Raw genomic sequence first — 19,864 nt, 5'->3', positions numbered from 1 at the left:
TTAAAGTGTGATGCGCAGAATTGGACACAATTCGTCAACTGAGGCCTAACCAGTGTTTTATGACAGTTTAGCAAAACTTGACAAGGCTAGCATTTAAGCCCATCCCTGATTGCCCTCACTTTTGTCCTCTATTCCTCTCTTATTGAAGCCAAGTATCCCATATGCTTTTTAACAGCCTCCTCAACTTGTCACTTCAAAAATTTGTGTACACCCACCCCCATCCACCATCTCTCCCCCCTTTACAAATCTCTGTTCCTGCACCCCCTTTAAAATTATAGTAATAAAAATTACTTAGCTGGTATTGCCTATCCTCATTCTTCCTACTGAATTAAAAAAAATTGTTCCTGGGATGTGGGTGTCGCTGGCAAGGCCAGCATTTATTGCCCATCCCTAATTGCCCTTGAGAAGGTGGTGGTGAGCCGCCTTCTTGAACCGCTGCAGTCCGTGTGGTGAAGGTACTCCCACAGTGCTGTTGGGGAGGGAGTTCTAGGAATTTGACCCAGCGACGATGAAGGAACGGCCGATATATTTCCAAGTCAGGATGGTGCATAACTTACAGGAGAACTTGCAGGTGATTGTGTTCCCATGCGCCTGCTGCCCTTGTCTTTCTAGGTGGTAGAGGTCGCGGGTTTGGGAGGTGCTGCCGAAGAAGCCTTGGCGAGTTGCTGCAGTGCATCTTGTAGATGGTACACACTTCAGCCACGGTGCGCCGGTGGTGGAGGGAGTGAATGTTGAAGGTGGTGGATGGGGAGCCAATCAAGCGGGCTGCTTTGTCCTGGATGGTGTCGAGCTTCTTGAGTGTTGTTGGAGCTGCACTCATCCAGGCAAGTGGAGAATTTTCCATCACATTCCTGACTTGTGCCTTGTAGATTATGGAAAGGCTTTGGGGAGTCAGGAGGTGAGACACTCGCCACAGAATACCCAGCCTCTGACCTGCTCTTGTAGCCACATAAATAGTGGCTTGTCCAGTTAAGTTTCTGGTCAATGGTGACCCCCAGGATGTTGATGTTGGGGGATTCGGCGATGGTAATGCCGTTGAATGTCAAGAGTCGGTGGCTAGACTATTGCTTGATGGAGATGGTCATTGCCTGGCACTTTCGTGGTGCAAATGTTCTTTGCCACTTATCAGCCCAAGCCTGAATGTTGGCCAGGTCTTGCTGCATGTGGCCATGGACTGCTCCATTATCTGAGCATTTGCGAATTTTGTCAGTTCTTTTGTCCATGTTTGGACCAAGGCTGTAATGAGGTCTGGAGCCGAGTGGTCCTGGCGGAACCCAGACTAAGCCTCGGTGAGCAGGTTATTGGTGAGTAAGTGCCGCTTGATAGCACTGTCGACAACACCTTCCATCACTTTGCTGATGATTGAGAGCAGACTGATGGGACGATAATTGGCCGGATTGGATTTGTCCTGCTTTTTGTGAACAAGTCATACCTGGGCAGTTTTCCACATTGTCGGGTAGATACCAGTGCTGTAGCTGTACTGGAACAGCTTGGCTAGAGGCGTGGCTAGTTCTGGAGCACAAGTCTTCAGCACAACAGCCGGGATGTTGTCGGGGCCCATAGCCTTTGCTGTATCCAGTGCACTCAGCCGTTTCTTGGTATCACGTGGAGTGAATCGAATTGGCTGAAGACTGGCTTCTGTAATGGTGGGGACCTCAGGAGGAGGCTGATATGGATCATCCTCTCGACACTTCTGGCTGAAGATAGTTGCAAACGCTACAGCCTTGTTCTTTGCATTCACGTGCTGGACTCCGCCGTCATTGAGGATGGGATATTCATGGAACCTCCTCCTCCCGTTAGTTGTATAATTGTCCATCACCATTAACGACTGGATGTGGCAGGACTGCAGAGCTTTGATCTGATCTATTGGTTGTGGGATCACTTAGCTCTGTCTATAGCATGCTGCTTCTGCTGCTTAGCATGCATGTTGTCCTGTGTTGTAACTTCCCCAGGTTGGCACCTTATTTTTAGGTTCTCCTGGCATGCTCTTCTACACTCCTCATTGAACCAGGGTTGGTCCCCTGGCTTGATGGTAACGGTAGAGTGAGGGATATGCCGGGCCATGAGGTTACAGATTGTGGTGGAATACAATTCTGCTGCTGCTGATAGCCCACAGTGCCTCATGGATGACCAGTTTTGAGCTGTTAGATCTGTTCTGAATCTATCCCATTTAGCACGGTGGTAGTGTCACACAACACATGGATAGTGTCCTCAGTGTGAAGACGGAACTTTGTCTCCACAATGTCTGTGTGGTGATCACTGTTACCAATACTGTCATGGACAGATGCATCTGTAACAGGTAGATTGGTGAGGACGAGGTCAAGTAGGTTTTTCCCTCGTGTTGGTTCTCTCACCACCTGCCGCAGGCCCAGTCTGGCAGCTACGTCATAGAAACATAGAAAATAGGTGCAGGAATAGGCCATTAGGCCCTTCTAGCCTACACTGCCATTCAATGAGTTCATGGCTGAACATGCAACTCCAGTACCCCATTCCTGCTTTCTCGCCATACCCCTTGATCCCCCTAGTAGTAAGGACTTCATCTAACTCCTTTTTGAATATATTTAGTGAATTGGCCTCAACAACTTTCTGTGGTAGAGAATTCCACAGGTTCACCACTCTCTGGGTGAAGAAGTTTCTCCTCATCTCGGTCCTAAATGGCTTACCCCTTATCCTTAGACTGTGACCCCTGGTTCTGGACTTCCCCAACATTGGGAACATTCTTCCTGCATCTAACCTGTCTAAACCCGTCAGAATTTTAAACGTTTCTATGAGGTCCCCTCTCATTCTTCTGAACTCCAGTGAATACAAGCCCAGTTGATCCAGTCTTTCTTGATAGGTCAGTCAGTCCCGCCATCCCGGGAATCAGTCTGGTGAACCTTCGCTGCACTCCCTCAATAGCAAGAATGTCCTTCCTCAGGTTAGGAGACCAAAACTGTACACAATACTCCAGGTGTGGCCTCACCAAGGCCCTGTACAACTGGAGCAACACCTCCCTGCCCCTATACGCAAATCCCCTCGCTATGAAGGCCAACATGCCATTTGCTTTCTTAACTGCCTGCTGTACCTGCATGCCAACCTTCAATGACAACCAGGTCTCGTTGCACCTCCACTTTTCCTAATCTGTCACCATTCAGATAATAGTCTGTCTCTCTGTTTTTACCACCAAAGTGGATAACCTCACATTTATCCACATTATACTTCATCTGCCATGCATTTGCCCACTCACCTAACCTATCCAAGTCGCTCTGCAGCCTCATAGCATCCTCCTCGCAGCTCACACTGCCACTCAACTTAGTGTCATCCGCAAATTTGGAGATACTACATTTAATCCCCTCGTCTAAATCATTAATGTACAGTGTAAACAGCTGGGGCCCCAGCACAGAACCTTGCGGTACCCCACTAGTCACTGCCTGCCATTCTGAAAAGTCCCCATTTACTCCTACTCTTTGCTTCCTGTCTGACAACCAGTTCTCAGTCCATGTCAGCACACTACCCCCAATCCCATGTGCTTTAACTTTGCACATTAATCTCTTGTGTGGGACCTTGTCGAAAGCCTTCTGAAAGTCCAAATATACCACATCAACTAGTTCTCCCTTGTCCACTCTACTGGAAACATCCTCAAAAAATTCCAGAAGATTTGTCAAGCATTTCATTCCCTTTCACAAATCCATGCTGACTTGAACCTATCATGTCACCTCTTTCTAAATGCACTGCTATGACATCCTTAATAATTGATTCCATCATTTTACCCACTACCGATGTCAGGCTGACCGGTCTATAATTCCCTGTTTTCTCTCTCCCTCCTTTTTTAAAAAGTGGGGTTACATTGGCTACCCTCCACTCGATAGGAACTGATCCAGAGTCAATGGAATGTTGGAAAATGACTGTCAATGCATCCGCTATTTCCAAGGCCACCTCCTTAAGTACTCTGGGATGCAGACCATCAGTCCCTGGGGATTTATCGGCCTTCAATCCCATCAATTTCCCCAACACAATTTCCCGACTAATAAGGATTTCCCTCAGTTCCTCCTCCTGACTAGACCCTCTGACCCCTTTTATATCCGGAAGGTTGTTTGTGTCCTCCTTAGTGAATACCGAACCAAAGTACTTGTTCAATTGGTCCGCCATTTCTTTGTTCCCCGTTATGACTTCCCCTGATTCTGACTGCAGGGAACCTACGTTTGTCTTTACTAACCTTTTTCTCTTTACATATCTACAGAAACTTTTGCAATCCGTCTTAATGTTCCCTGCAAGTTTCTTCTCGTACTCCATTTTCCCTGCCCTAATCAAACCCTTTGTCCTCCTCTGCTGAGTTCTAAATTTCTCCCAGTCCCTGGGTTCGCTGCTATTTCTGGCCAATTTGTATGCCACTTCCTTGGCTTTAATACTATCCCTGATTTCCCTTGATAGCCACGGTTGAGTTACCTTCCCTTTTTTATTTTTACGCCAGACAGGAATGTACAATTGTTGTCGTTCATCCATGCGGTCACTAAATGTCTGCCATTGCCCATCCACAATCAACCCCTTAAGTATCATTCGCCAATCTATCCTTGCCAATTCACGCCTCATACCTTCAAAGTTGGCCTTCTTTAAGTTCTGGACCATGGTCTCTGAATTAACTGTTTCATTCTCCATCCTAATGCAGAATTCACCATATTATGGTCACTCTTCCCCAAGGGGCCTCGCACAACGAGATTGCTAATTAATCCTCTCTCATTACACAACACCCAGTCTAAGATGGTCTCCCCCCTAGTTGGTTCCTCGACATATTGGTCTAGAAAACCATCCCTTATGCACTCCAGGAAATCCTCCTCCACCGTATTACTTCCAGTTTGGTTAACCCAATCTATAGAAACATAGAAACATAGAAAATAGGTGCAGGAGTAGGCCATTCGGCCCTTCTAGCCTGCACCGCCATTCAATGAGTTCATGGCTGAACATTCAACTTCAGTACCCCATTCCTGCTTTCTCGCCATACCCCTTGATCCCCCTAGCAGTAAGGACCTCATCTAACTCCTTTTTGAATATATTTAGTGAATTGGCCTCAACAACTTTCTGTGGTAGAGAATTCCACAGGTTCACCACTCTCTGGGTGAAGAAGTTCCTCCGCATCTCGGTCCTAAATGGCTTACCCCTTATCCTTAGACTGTGACCCCTGGTTCTGGACTTCCCCAACATTGGGAACATTCTTCCTGCATCTAACCTGTCTAACCCCGTCAGAATTTTATATGTTTCTATGAGGTCCCCTCTCATTCTTCTGAACTCCAGTGAATACAAGCCCAGTTGATCCAGTCTTTCTTGATAGGTCAGTCCCGCCATCCCGGGAATCAGTCTGGTGAACCTTCGCTGCACTCCCTCAATAGCAAGAATGTCCTTCCTCAGGTTAGGAGACCAAAACTGTACACAATACTCCAGGTGTGGCCTCACCAATGCCCTGAACAACTGTAGCAACACCTCCCTGCCCCTGTACTCAAATCCCCTTGCTATGAAGGCCAACATGCCATTTGCTTTCTTAACCGCCTGCTGCACCTGCATGCCAACCTTCAATGACTGATGTACCATGATACCCAGGTCTCTTTGCACCTCCCCTTTTCCTAATCTGTCACCATTCAGATAATAGTCTGTCTCTCTGTTTTTACCACCAAAGTGGATAACCTCACATTTATCCACATTATACTTCATCTGCCATGCATTTGCCCACTCACCTAACCTATCCAAGTCGCTCTGCAGCCTCACAGCATCCTCCTCGCAGCTCACACTGCCACCCAACTTAGTGTCATCCGCAAACTTGGAGATACTACACTCAATCCCCTCATCTAAATCATTAATGTACAGTGTAAACAGCTGGGGCCCCAGCACAGAACCCTGCGGTACCCCACTAGTCACTGCCTGCCATTCTGAAAAGTACCCATTTACTCCTACTCTTTGCTTCCTGTCTGACAACCAGTTCTCAATCCATGTCAGTACACTACCCCCAATCCCATGTGCTCTAACTTTGCACATCAATCTCTTGTGTGGGACCTTGTCGAACGCCTTCTGAAAGTCCAAATATACCACATCAACTGGTTCTCCCTTATCCACTCTACTGGAAACATCCTCAAAAAATTCCAGAAGATTTGTCAAGCATGATTTCCCTTTCACAAATCCATGCTGACTTGGACCTATCATGTCACCTCTTTCCAAATGCACTGCTATGACATCCTTAATAATTGATTCCATCATTTTACCCACTACCGATGTCAGGCTGACCGGTCTATAATTCCCTGTTTTCTCTCTCCCTCCTTTTTTAAAAAGTGGGGTTACATTGGCTACCCTCCACTCCATAGGAACTGATCCAGAGTCAATGGAATGTTGGAAAATGACTGTCAACGCATCCACTATTTCCAAGGCCACCTCCTTAAGTACTCTGGGATGCAGTCCATCAGGCCCTGGGGATTTATCGGCCTTCAATCCCATCAATTTCCCCAACACAATTTCCCGGCTAATAAGGATTTCCCTCAATTCCTCCTCCTTACTAGACCCCCCGACCCCTTTTATAACCGGAAGGTTGTTCGTGTCCTCCTTCGTGAATACCGAACCAAAGTACTTGTTCAATTGGTCCGCCATTTCTTTGTTCCCCGTTATGACTTCCCCTGATTCTGACTGCAGGGGACCTACATTTGTCTTTACTAACCTTTTTCTCTTTACATATCTATAGAAACTTTTGCAATCCGTCTTAATGTTCCCTGCAAGCTTCTTCTCATACTCCATTTTCCCTGCCCTAATCAAACCCTTTGTCCTCCTCTGCTGAGTTCTAAATTTCTCCCAGTCCCCAGGTTCGCTGCTATTTCTGGCCAATTTGTATGCCACTTCCTTGGCTTTAATACTATCCCTGATTTCCCTTGATAGCCACGGTTGAGCCACCTTCCCTTTTTTATTTCTATGCCAGACAGGAATGTACAATTGTTGTAGTTCATCCATGCGGTCTCTAAATGTCTGCCATTGCCCATCCACAGTCAACCCCTTAAGTATCATTCGCCAATCCATCTCAGCCAATTCACGCCTCATACCTTCAAAGTTAGCCTTCTTTAAGTTCTGGACCATGGTCTCTGAATTAACTGTTTCATTCTCCATCCTAATGCAGAATTCCACCATATTATGGTCACTCTTCCCCAAGGGGCCTCGCACAACGAGATTGCTAATTAATCCTTTCTCATTACATAACACCCAGTCTAAGATGGCCTCCCCCCTAGTTGGTTCCTCGACATATTGGTCTAAAAAACCATCCCTTATGCACTCCAGAAAATCCTCCTCCACCGTATTGCTTCCAGTTTGGTTAGCCCAATCTATGTGCATATTAAAGTCACCCATTATAACTGCTGCACCTTTATTGCACGCACCCCTAATTTCCTGTTTGATGCCCTCCCCAACATCACTACTACTGTTTGGAGGTCTGTACACAACTCCCACTAACGTTTTTTGCCCTTTGGTGTTCTGCAGCTCTACCCATATAGATTCCACATCATCCAAGCTAATGTCCTTCCTAACTATTGCCTTAATCTCCTCCTTAACCAGCAATGCTACCCCACCTCCTTTTCCTTTTATTCTATCCTTCCTGAATGTTGAATACCCCTGGATGTTGAGTTCCCAGCCCTGATCATCCTGGAGCCACGTCTCTGTAATCCCTATCACATCATATTTGTTAACATCTATTTGCACAGTTAATTCATCCACCTTATTACGGATACTCCTTGCATTAAGACACAAAGCCTTCAGGCTTGTTTTTTTAACACCCTTTGTCCTTTTAGAATTTTGCTGTACAGTGGCCCTTTTTGTTCTTTGCCTTGGGTTTCTCTGCCCTCCACTTTTCCTCATCTCCTTTCTGTCTTTTGCTTTTGTCTCCTTTTTGTTTCCCTCTGTCTCCCTGCATCAGTTCCCATCCCCCTGCCATATTAGTTTAACTCCTCCCCAACAGCACTAGCACTAGCACGTCCTTCAGGACTCGGCCAGCTTGGTCAATAGTGGGGCTACCGAGCTACTCTTGGTGATGGACATTGAAGTCCCCCACCCAGAGTACATTGTTACCCTCAGTGCTTCTTCCAAGTGGTGTTCAACATGGAGGAGTATTGATACATCAGCTGAGGGAGGCGGTAGGTGATAATCAGCAGGAGGTTTCCTTGCCCATGCTTAACCTGAAGCCATGAGGCTTTGGGGGGTCTGGAGTCAATGTTGAGGTCTCCCAGGGCCACTCCCTCTGGACTGTATACCACTGTGCACCACCCCTGGTGGGTCTGTCCTGATGGTGGGACAGGACATATCCAGGGATGGTGATGTAGGAGTCTGGGACATTGGCTGAAAGGTATGATTCTGGGAGTATGACTATGTCAGGCTGTTGCTAGACTAGTCTGTGGGACAGCTCTCCCAATTTTGGCACATGTCCCCAGATGTTGGTGAGGAGGATTTTACAGGGTCGACTGGGCTGGATGTATCTTTGTTGTGTCCTGAGCCGGTGCCGAGGTCGATGCCGGGTGGTCCGTCCAGTTTTATTTGTATTATTGTTTTTTGTAGCAGTTGTGTACAACTGAGTGTCTCGCTGGGCCATGTCAGAGGGCCGTTAAGAGTCAAACCACATTGCTGTGGGTCTGGAGTCACATATAGGCCCAGACCAGGTAAGGGTGGCAGATTTCCTTCTCTAAAGATGGGTTTTTACAACAATCCCGTAGTTTCATGGTCACCATTACGGACACTAGCTTTTTATTTCCGATTTATTTAATGAACTGAATTTAAATTCCCCAGCTGCGGTGGTGGGATTCTAACTCCCGTCTCTGGATCATCAGTCCAGGCCTCTGGATTACTGGTTCAGTAACATAACCACTATGCTACCGTGTACCACTTCACACTTCTCTGCGTTAAATTTCATCTGCTATGTGTCCATTTCACCAGTCTGTGTCCTCCTGAAGTCTATTACTATCTTCCGCATTGTTTACTACATTTCTGAGTTTTGTGTCATCTGCAAACTTTGAAATTGTGCCCTGTATACCCAAGTCCGGGTCATTAATATATATCAGAAAGAGCAGTGGTCTCAACACCGACCCCTGGGAAACACCACTGTATACCTCCCTCCAGTCTGTAAAGCAACTGTTCTGCCCCTTCGTGAATTTTATATCCATGCTGTCACTGTCCCTTTAATCCCATGGGCTTTAATTTTGCTCACAAGTTTGTCAAACGTCTTTTGAAAGTTCAGATGCACAACGTCAACCACACTACTGTCATCAATCCTCTCCATTACTTCATCCAAGGACTCAATCAAGTTAGTCAAACATGATTTGCCTTTAACAAATCCGTGCTGACTTTCATTTATAAGCCCAAACTTTTCCAACGGGTTACACCCAGTACCGTAATAGCTCCTCTATTGTTACTTAATTCTAACCAAATAGATTCTGTCTTTAATATAAAAACAGAGAATGCTGGAAATACTCAGCGGGTCAGGCAGCATCTGTGGAGAGAGAAACAGAGTTAATGTTTCAAGTCGATGAGCTTTCGTCAGAATGGAAAGGGTTAGCGATGTAACAGTTTTTAAGCAAGTACAGAGGCAGGGAAAGTGGGGAGGGCTGGAAAGAATAAAAGGAAAGGTCTGTGATAGGGTGGAAGGCAGGAAAGATTAAATTACAAAAAGGATGATGGTGCGAAGCAAAAAGAGATGGTAAAGGGACAAATAAAGGAACAAAAGATGAGTCAAGAGGAGGTGTAAATGAGAATATCAGAATTATCAGCAACAGCTGCCATGTGTAAAAATGGGGGCAGAGGTTACATCTGAAATTGTTGAACTCGATGTTGAGTCCAGAAGGCTGTAAAGTGCCTAATCGAAAGATGAGGGGCTGTTCCTTGAGCTTACATTGAGCTTCATTGGAACAGTGTAGGAGGCTGAGGTCAGAGTGGGAATGGAGCAGAGAATTAAAGTGACAGGCGACTGGATGTTCACGGTCACACTTACGGACTGAACAGAGTTGCTCCACAAAGCAGTCACCCAATCTGTGTTTGTTCTTCCCAATGTAGAGGAGACCACATCGTGAGCAGCGAATACAGTATACTAAATTGAAAGAAGTACAAGTAAATCGCTGTTTCACCTGGAAGGAGTATTTGGGGCCCTGGATAGTGGGAAGGGAGGGGGTAAAAGGGCAGGTGTTGCATCTCCTACGCTTGCACGGGAAAGTGCCGTTGGGTGACTGTGGAATGGACCAGGATGTCACGGAGGGAGCGGTCTCTTCGGAATAGTGAGAGGGGAGGGGAGGGGAAGATGTGTTTGGTGGTGGAATGACGCTGGAGGTGACGGAAATGGCAGAGGAAGATCCGTTGAACGTGGAGGCTGGTGGGGTGAATGGTGAGGACAAGGGGAACCCTGTCATGGTTCTGAGAGGGGAAGAGGTGAGAGCAGAGGTGCGGGAAATAGAACGGACACGGTCGAGGGCCATGTCAACCATGGTGGAGGGGAATCCTCGGTTGAAGAAAAATGAAGATATATCCGAAGCACCGGTATGGAAGGTGGCATCGTCAGAGCAGATGTGATAGAGACAGAGGAACTGAGAGAATGGAATGGAGTCCTTACAGGCAGCAGGGTGGGAGGAAGTGTAGTCCAGGTAGCTGTGGGAGTCAGTGGGCTTATAGTGGATGTTTGTCAATAGACTATCCCCAAAAATGGAGATACAGAAGTCAGGGAAGGGAAGGGAAGAGTTGGTGATGGACCATGTGAAGGCGAGGAAAGGGGCGAAATTGGATGCAAAGTTGATGAAATCTTCCAGTTCAGGGCGAGAGCAGGAAACGGCACCGATACAGTCATCAATGTACCGGAAAAAGAGGTAAGGGAGGGGACCCGAGTAGGACTGGAACAAAGAATGTTCCACATATCCCACAAAAAGGCAGGCATAGCTAGGACCCATGGGGGTTCCCATAGCAACACCTTTGACCTTCCAACTACATCATCCCTCTCCAGTGCTACAATAGTTTGTTTGATCAGTTACCGCCATAACCGCCGACCCCCCCTCCGCTCCTTTTGTCTTTCCCGGTCTTTCCTGAATACCTTGTAGCTGGGAATATTAAGTTTTCAATCCTCCCATTCTTTGAGCCAGGTCTCTGTTATTGCCATTATATCATACTCCCATGTGGCGATTTGTGCCTGCAGCTCACCAACCTTATTTACCACACTCGCTACTATTAGAATGTCAGATCTGGTCATCTTTTGTGAAATTCCTTAAAGTTTCTTGTATGTTACAATCTTTTTGGCCTAATGCATATGTTTTCGTAGGTAACATGTGCCAATTTATTTCAAAAGAATGAAACTTAATGTACAAAAGAGAGAGAATTGCAATAGCAGACCAAAAAAGCTGATTTTTTGAATGCACCTTCCCAGCACACAGCCTCGCTCTCCAGAGATGCAGGTGGCGTTAGCACCATCCGTGATTTTATTCTCCCGGTGGGTGAGGCTCTGCACTCGGCGGGTGCATTCAAAAAATCAGCCCTAAAATGTGAACAATTATGGTAGTGACATTTTACCATCAAGCCGTGTGGACTGTTTCTGCAATGTTGTCTGATGGTGAACACTCTCTTTTCTTACAGTACATCCAAGCAGAGCCACCAACTAACAAGTCTCTCTCCAGTCTGGTTGTCCAGCTGCTGCAGTTCCAGGAGGAAGTGTTTGGAAAACACGTAAGCAATGCACCTCTCACCAAATTGCCAGTAAGTACTACAACTCATTTCTGTCACAAGTGCGTGTGCAGCCATTAGCACTAGTTTAACATAGGAACAGGAGGAGGCCATTCAACCCCTCCGCCATTCAATTAGATCATGGCTGATCCTGTATCCTAACTCCATCTACCCACCATATAAATGGGTATGATCTGATGGCCATTACAATGATGTGTTTGCAAGAGGCCGGGAACTGAACACTAAGGGGTCTTTGACAATTCGGACGGATAGACAAAAAGGAAGAGTAGGTGGGGTAACTCTGTTAATAAAGGATGAGATCAGTGCGTTAGTGAGAAATGATACTGGCTCAGAGGATCAAGATGTTGAATCAATTTGGGTGGAGATAAGGAATAATAAGGGGAAAAAGTCGCTGGTGGGCGGAGTCTATAGGCTCCCTAACAGTAACTACACTGTTGGACCAGAAATAATAGAGGCTTGTAAGAAAGGGCGATTTTAATCTTCATATTGATTGGACAAATCAAATTGGCCAAGATAGCCTTGAGGAGGAGTTCATAGAGTGTATTGGGGATGGTTTCCTTGAACACCACGTCATGGAACCAACCAGGGAGCAGGCTATCTTAAATCTGGTACTGTGTAATGAGACAGGATTAATAAATGATCTTGTAAAGGATTCTCTAGGAATGAGTGATCATAGCATGGTTCAATTTTTAAATTCAGTTGGAGGGTGAGAAAGTTGGGTCTCAAACTAGTGTCCTGATCTTAAACAAAGGAGAATACAAAGGTATGAGGGCAGAGTTGGCTAAAGTGGTGTGGGAAAATAGATTAAAGTGTAAGACGGTTGATGAGCAGTGGCAGACATTTAAGGAGATATTTCATAACTTTCAACAAAAATATATCCCAATGAGAAGGAAAGACTTTAAGAGAAGGGAGAACCATCCGTGGCTAACTAAGGAAATAAGGGATGGTATCAAATTGAAAACAAGGGCATACAATGTTGCCAAGACAAGTGGGAGGCCAGAGGATTGGGAAACTTTTAAAAACCAGCAAACGATGACTAAAAAAAATAATAGAGAGAAGATAGATTATGAGAATAAACTAGCAAGAAATATAAAAACAGATAGTAAGAGCTTCTACAGGGATATAAAAAGGAAAAGAGTAACTAAAGTAAACGTTGTTCCCTTGGATGAGACTGGGAAATTAATAATGGGGAACAAGGAAATGGCAGAGACTTTGAACAAATATTTTGTATCAGTCTTCACAGTAGAAGACACTAAAAACATCCCAATAGTGGATAATCAAGGGGCTATAGGGGGGAACTTAAAAAAAAAAAATCACTATCACGAAAGAAAAAATACTCGGTAAGATAATGGGACTAAAGGTGGACAAGTCCCCTGGACCTGATGACCTACATCCGAGGATCTTAAAAGAAGTGGCTGCAGAGATAATGGATGCATTGGTTGTAATCTACCAAAATTACCTGGACTCTGGCGAGGTCCCAGTGGATTGGAAAACCGCAAATGTGATGCCCCTATTTAAAAAAAAAAGGAGGCAGACAGAAAGCAGGAAACTATAGACCAGTTAGCCTAACATCTGTCGTTGGGAAAATGCTGGAGTCCATTATTAAGGAAGCAGTAGCAGGATATTTGGAAAAGCATAATACAGTCAAGCAGAGTCAACATGGTTTTATGAAAGGGAAATCGTGTTTGACAAATTTGCTGGAATTCTTTGAGGATGTAACGAGCAATGGAGAGAGATTACAGTGGAGACAGAGGGACCTGGGAGTCATTGTGCATGAAAGTTAGTATGCAGGTACAGCAAGTAATCAGGCAGGCAAATGGAATGTTGGCCTTTATTGCAAAGGGGATAGAGTATAAAAGCAGAGAAGTCCTGCTACAACTGTACAGGGTATTGGTGAGACCACACCTGGAGTACTGCGTACAGTTTTAGTCTCCGTATTTAAGGAGGGATATACTTGCATTGGAGTCAGTTCAGAGAAGGTTCACTTGGTTGATTCCTGAGATGAAGGGGTTGACTTATGAAGATAGGTTGAGCAGGTTGGGCCTCTACACATTGGAGTTTAGAAGAATGAGAGGTAATCTGATTGAAACATATAAAATATAGGTATTACGTCCTGAAACCGGAAACCTTGGGACCGAGGCCATTCCGGTTTTCGAGTATTTCCGGATTTCGGAGAAGAAATTCGACGTCCTGAATCCGGAAATCCCTGGGCCGAGTTTCAGGTACGGGTGCGACATCCAAACTCCGGAGTTCCAGAATCTGGAATGTTCCGGTATTCCAGACACCGGGTAGATCCGTGGTGGTATCATCCGGAAAACGGAAAAAGTTCCGAAATCCAGACTCCCCGGCCTCCCCCTGACCACCCCACGGCCTCGGCCCGACCTCCCCCCGACTTCCCCTGACCTCGGTCCGACCTGGTCCCGACCTCCCCCGACCTCGGCCCGACCTCCCCGTCCTCCCTCGACATCCCACTGGCCTCGGCCCGACCGACACCCCCCGGCTTCGGCCCGACCACCTCCAGCCGCATGGCTTTCTCTCGTCTCTCGTCCAACCTCCGGCCACCTTACCTCCCCCTGTCTCGGCCCGACCGACACCCCCGACCTCCGGCAGCCCGACCGACCACCCCCCTTCGGCCCGACCGACCCCGCCACCCCCCCCACCCGGCCCAACCGACCCCCAGAACTCCAGTGGCCCGACCGACCCCCTCTACCTACCTTCCTCGGCCGAGGCAAAGACGTTCCGAAATCTGCTAATACCTAGAATCCGGATGGCCTCGGCCCCAAGGTTTCCGGATTTCAGATGTCACACCTGTATTTCCGGATTTCGGAGAAGAAAGCCGATGTCCCGAATCCGGAAACCCTTGGGCTGACTTTCGGGTATTTCCGGATTTCGGTGAAGAAAATCCGACGTCCCGAATCTGGAAACCTCGTGAGTGATTTTTGGATATTTCCGGATTTCCGAAACAATCCGACATCCCGAATTCGGCAACCCTTGGGCCGACTTTCTTATATTTCTGGATTTCGGAGCATTACATCCAATGGCCTGAATCTGTCAACCTCAGGGCCGGGCCGCGCTAGTTTGCATATTTTTTTGGTTTCATGTTTGGGAAAAGGTTAACAGTTTGATTTTCAGGAAATATTTCCGGATTCCGGACAACAACTCTTGCAATCTGCACAATGTCTGGTTTTTGGACAATTGCGGTTTTTAGAACTCCGGATTTCGGACATTCTACCTGTACTGAGGGAGCTCGACCAGGTAGATGCAGAGAGGATGTTTCCACTCGTGGCGAAATCTAGAACTAGGGGGCATAATTTAAGAATAAGGGGTCGCCCATTTAGAACAGAGATGAGGAGGAATTTATTCTCTCAGAGGGTTGTAAATCTGTGGAATTCTCTGCCCCAGAGAGCTGTGGAGGCTGGGTCATTGAATATATATAAGGTGGAGATAGACAGATTTTTGAAGGATAAGGGAGTCGAGGGTTATGGAGTGCGGGCGGGGAAGTGGAGCTGAGTCCATGATCAGATCAGCCATGATCTTATTGAATGGTAGAGCAGGCTCGAGGGGCCGAATGGCCTACTCCTGTTCCTATTTCTTATGTTCTTATGTTCCGTATCCCTTAATACCCTTGCCGAACAAAAATCGATCGATCTTAGTTTTGACATTTTCAGTGGACACATCCGGCCTCAACAACTTTTTGGGGATGGAGTTCCAGATTTCCATTACCCTTTGTGTGAAGAAGTGCTTCCTGACATCACACCTTAAGGTTATGCCCCCTTGTTTTGGACTCTCCCACCAGAGGAAATTGTTTCTCTCTATCAACCCAATCAAATCCTTTAATCATCTTAAACACCTTAATTAGATCACCCCTTCAAGAGAATATGGGGCCGAAATTGCTCCTCTCCTCAAGACCTGTTAACACCGTAAATCGGCGGCCACTCCACTCCACAACATGGCCGCCGACTTTTTGTGGAATGGCCGCTGATAGCCGAATTGCCCTTCCAACTTTTCCTGGCAGTGCCCCAATCCCTCCAACCGCTCCGCTGCTGCTGATCTGTCTTCAGTGCATCAATACCATGCGCACAGCCAGGTACTGATGTTTACCAGGGGTCAGTTCCAACCTCAATATAATGCAATTTGTACATTGTTGTATTACAGCAAATTTACTGAAGGAATATCTCAATGATTGGCGTTAAATGTTAATAAACACAATTTTACACCACAGAACATAGCCTTTCAGCCGATCATATATATGACTGCGCTAAAAGAGCTACCAACTTAGTCCCATTCCTTGGCTCTGTCCACTTTCAAATATTTATTTTTGAAATATTTCTCTACTGCTGTTTAAAAAGCGATTACAGATTCTGCTTCTACCGGTGTTCCTGGTATTAGGAACGAACAAGAGAGTGGGATTGGACTGTGTGGGATATTAAAGGGTATAGGGAGTGAGGCGGAGGGTGGGGGGGGAAGAGTGGGATTAGACTGGGTGGGTTATTACAGGGTACGGGGAGTGAGGGTGGGAGAGTGGGATTAGACTGGGTGGGATATTAAAGGGTATGAATACTGAGGGGGAGAGTGGGATTAGAATGGGTGGGATATTAAAGGGTATGGGGAGTGAGGGGGAGAGTGGGATTAGACTGGGTGGGAGATTAAAGGCTGGGGGAAGTGAGGGTGGGAGAGTGGGATTAGACTGGGTGGGATATTAAAGGGTATGGGGAGTGAGGGGGAGAGTGGGATTAGAATGGGTGGGATATTAAAGGGTATGGGGAGTGAGGGGGAGAGTGGGATTAGACTGGGTGGGAGATTAAAGGCTGGGGGAAGTGAGGGTGGGAGAGTGGGATTAGACTGGGTGGGATATTAAAGGGTATGGGGAGTGAGGGGGAGAGTGGGATTAGACTGGGTGTGATATTAAAGGGTATGGGGAGTGACGGGGAGAGTGGGATTAGACTGGGTGGGACATTAAAGGGTATGGGGAGTGAGGGGGAGAGTGTGATTAGATGGGTGGGATATTAAAGGATATGGGGAGTGAGGGGGAGAGTGGGATTAGACTGGGTGGGATATTAAAGGGTATGTGGAGTGAGGGGGAGAGTGGGATTAGACTGGGTGGGATATTTAAGGGTACGGGGAATGAGGGGGCGAGTGGGATTAGACTGGGTGGGATATTAATGGGTTTGGGGAGTGAGGGGGAAAGTGGGATTAGACTGGGTGGGATATTAAAGGGTATGGGGAGTGAGGGGGGAGAGTGGGATTAGACTGGGTGGGATATTAAAGGGTTCGGGGAGTGAGGGGGAGAGTGGGATTAGACTGGGTGGGATATTAAAGGGTATGGGGAGTGAGGGGGAGAGTGGGATTAGACTGGGTGGGAGATTAAAGGCTGGGGGAAGTGAGGGTGGGAGAGTGGGATTAGACTGGGTGGGATATTAAAGGGTATGGGGAGTGAGGGGGAGAGTGGGATTAGACTGGGTGTGATATTAAAGGGTATGGGGAGTGACGGGGAGAGTGGGATTAGACTGGGTGTGATATTAAAGGGTATGGGGAGTGACGGGGAGAGTGGGATTAGACTGGGTGGGACATTAAAGGGTATGGGGAGTGAGGGGGAGAGTGTGATTAGATGGGTGGGATATTAAAGGATATGGGGAGTGAGGGGGAGAGTGGGATTAGACTGGGTGGGAAATTATTGAAGGGTATGGGGAGTGAGGGGGAGAGTGTGATTAGACTGGGTGGGATATTAAAGGGTATGGGGAGTGAGGGGGGGAGAGTGGGATTAGACTGGGTGGGATATTAAAGGGTATGGGGAGTGAGGGGGAGAGTGTGATTCGACTGGGTGGGATATTAAAGCGTACGGGGAGTGAGGAGGAGAGTGGGATTAGACTGGGTGGGATATTAAAGGGTACAGGGAGTGAGGGGGAGAGTGGGATTAGACTGGGTGGGATATTAAAGGGTATAGGGAGTGAGGGAGAGAGTGGGATTAGACTCGGTGGGATATTAAAGGGTATAGGGAGTGAGGGGGAAAGTGGGATTAGACTGGGTGGGATATTAAAGGGTACAGGGAGTGAGGGGGAGAGTGGGTTCAGACTGGGTGGGATATTAAAGGGTATGGGGAGTGAGGGGGAGAGTGGGATTAGACTGGGTGAGATATTAAAGGGTATGGGGACTGAGGGGGAGAGTGGGATTAGACTGGGTGGGATATTAAAGGGTTTGGGGAGTGAGGGGGAGAGTGGGATTAGACTGGGTGGGATATTAAAGGGTATGGGGAGTGAGGAGGAGAGTGGGATTAGACTGGGTGGGATATTAAAGGGTTTGGGGAGTGAGGGGGAGAGTGGGATTAGACTGGGTGGGATATTAAAGGGTATGTGGAGTGAGGGGGAGAGTGGGATTAGACTGGGTGGGATATTTAAGGGTACGGGGAATGAGGGGGCGAGTGGGATTAGACTGGGTGGGATATTAATGGGTTTGGGGAGTGAGGGGGAAAGTGGGATTAGACTGGGTGGGATATTAAAGGGTATGGGGAGTGAGGGGGGAGAGTGGGATTAGACTGGGTGGGATATTAAAGGGTTCGGGGAGTGAGGGGGAGAGTGGGATTAGACTGGGTGGGATATTAAAGGGTTTGGGGAGTGAGGGAGAGAGTAGGATTAGACTGGGTAGGATATTAAAGGGTTTGGGGAGTGAGGGGGGAGAGTGGGATTTGACTGGGTGGGATATTAAAGGGTATGGGGAGTGAGGGGGAGAGTGGGATTAGACTGGGTGGGATATTTAAGGGTGTGGGGAGTGAGGGGGAGAGTGGGATTCGACTGGGTGGGATATTAAAGGGTACGGGGAGTGAGGGGGAGAGTGGGATTAGACTGGGTGGGATATTAAAGGGTTTGGGGAGTGAGGGGGAGAGTGGGATTAGACTGGGTAGGATATTAAAGGGTTTGGGGAGTGAGGGGGGAGAGTGGGATTACACTGGGTGGGATTTTAAAGGGTATGGGGAGTGAGGGGGAGAGTGGGATTCGACTGTGTGGGATATTAAAGGGTATGGGGAATGAGGGGAGAGTGGGATTAGACTGGGTGGGATATTGAAGGTTTTGGGGAGTGACGGGGGAGAGTGGGATTAGACTGGGTGGGATATTAAAGGGTATGGGGAGTGAGGGAGAGAGTGGGATTAGACTGTGTGGGATATTAAAGGGTATGGGGAGTGAGGGAGAGAGTGGGATTAGACTGTGTGGGATATTAAAGGGTATGGGGAGTGAGGGGGAGAGTGGGATTCGACTGGGTGGGATATTAAAGGGTTTGGTGAGTGAGGGGGAGAGTGGGATTAGACTAGATGGGATATTAAAGGGTTTGGGGAGTGAGGGGGAGAGTGGGATTAGACTAGGTGGGATATTAAAAGGTACGGGGAGTGACGGGAAGAGTGGGATTAGACTGGGTGGGATATTGAAGGGTTTGGCTAGCTGTGGCAAAACAGTAGACAGCTCCAATTGAAGAGTTGGCACTCGCACATGTTCTTTCGCCTCCTTCTCTGCTATAATCCACGTCAGGCGATATTAAAGTGAATGGGGAGTCACTGCAGAACTTGTTTAAAGAAAGAAAATGATTCAGTTGAAAAAGTGGTAAGTTAGCTCAGTATATTTAGAGCAGCTGTTGGTACGAGATTTGGGGAGTCTCCGTTATCTTCTCGTGCATTACCCACCGTGTAAATGAGCTTCCACTGGAGGGAGAGATGAGAAAAGAATGAAAGCAATGGCTGTAAGAAAAAAGGAATGAGGTATACAGTATATTTGCTGCTGAAGAAAAGAGGTTGTCTGTTCACTCCAGTCCCCCTCCTGAAATTTCTCATTTGATATTTTTTAATGATCCTTCCTTCTCCCAGCTGAATGAAATATCTCCAGATTAAACTTTTATGGCCTTCATGCCTGTTGCAAGTAGTCTGTTCGGAGTGAGCATTCCTGCAGTCTCAAAGAAAAATCCTTAAAACTATTTATCCCCCACCAACACCCACACCACCTTGCAGGAGTGAAAGTAAGAGGCCAGTAGGTCTGAAGGTGCGAAAAGGCAGCAATAGAACCAACAGGATCACATTAAATGTGGGCAAAACCCCATGACCCCCACACCAAAGCCTCTACCTGAATCGGCATTGCTCGAACTTTTACATAACCACAGCTACCTCTTGTACAACTATGCTCTT

At 47.2% G+C, this 19,864-nt stretch overlaps 1 protein-coding gene across 4 annotated transcripts in view; it reads left to right on the top strand.

Moving 5' to 3' along the window:
* The window catches only part of LOC139240875 (SWI/SNF complex subunit SMARCC2-like), an 875,893-nt gene that overhangs the window by 7,922 nt on the left and 848,107 nt on the right, over window positions 1–19,864 (top strand). For all 4 annotated transcript variants that reach the window (XM_070869382.1, XM_070869381.1, XM_070869383.1 and 1 more), the window contains exon 2: window positions 11,593–11,712. In XM_070869382.1, coding sequence (XP_070725483.1) covers window positions 11,593–11,712 — 120 coding nt within the window. The remainder of the gene's footprint in view (window positions 1–11,592; window positions 11,713–19,864) is intronic.

This window comes from Pristiophorus japonicus, chromosome X (genome assembly GCF_044704955.1).
Source record: "Pristiophorus japonicus isolate sPriJap1 chromosome X, sPriJap1.hap1, whole genome shotgun sequence".
NCBI lineage: Eukaryota > Metazoa > Chordata > Chondrichthyes > Pristiophoridae > Pristiophorus > Pristiophorus japonicus.
Note: the sequence above shows the minus strand (reverse complement) of the source record. Positions and strands in the feature narration are given on the sequence as shown.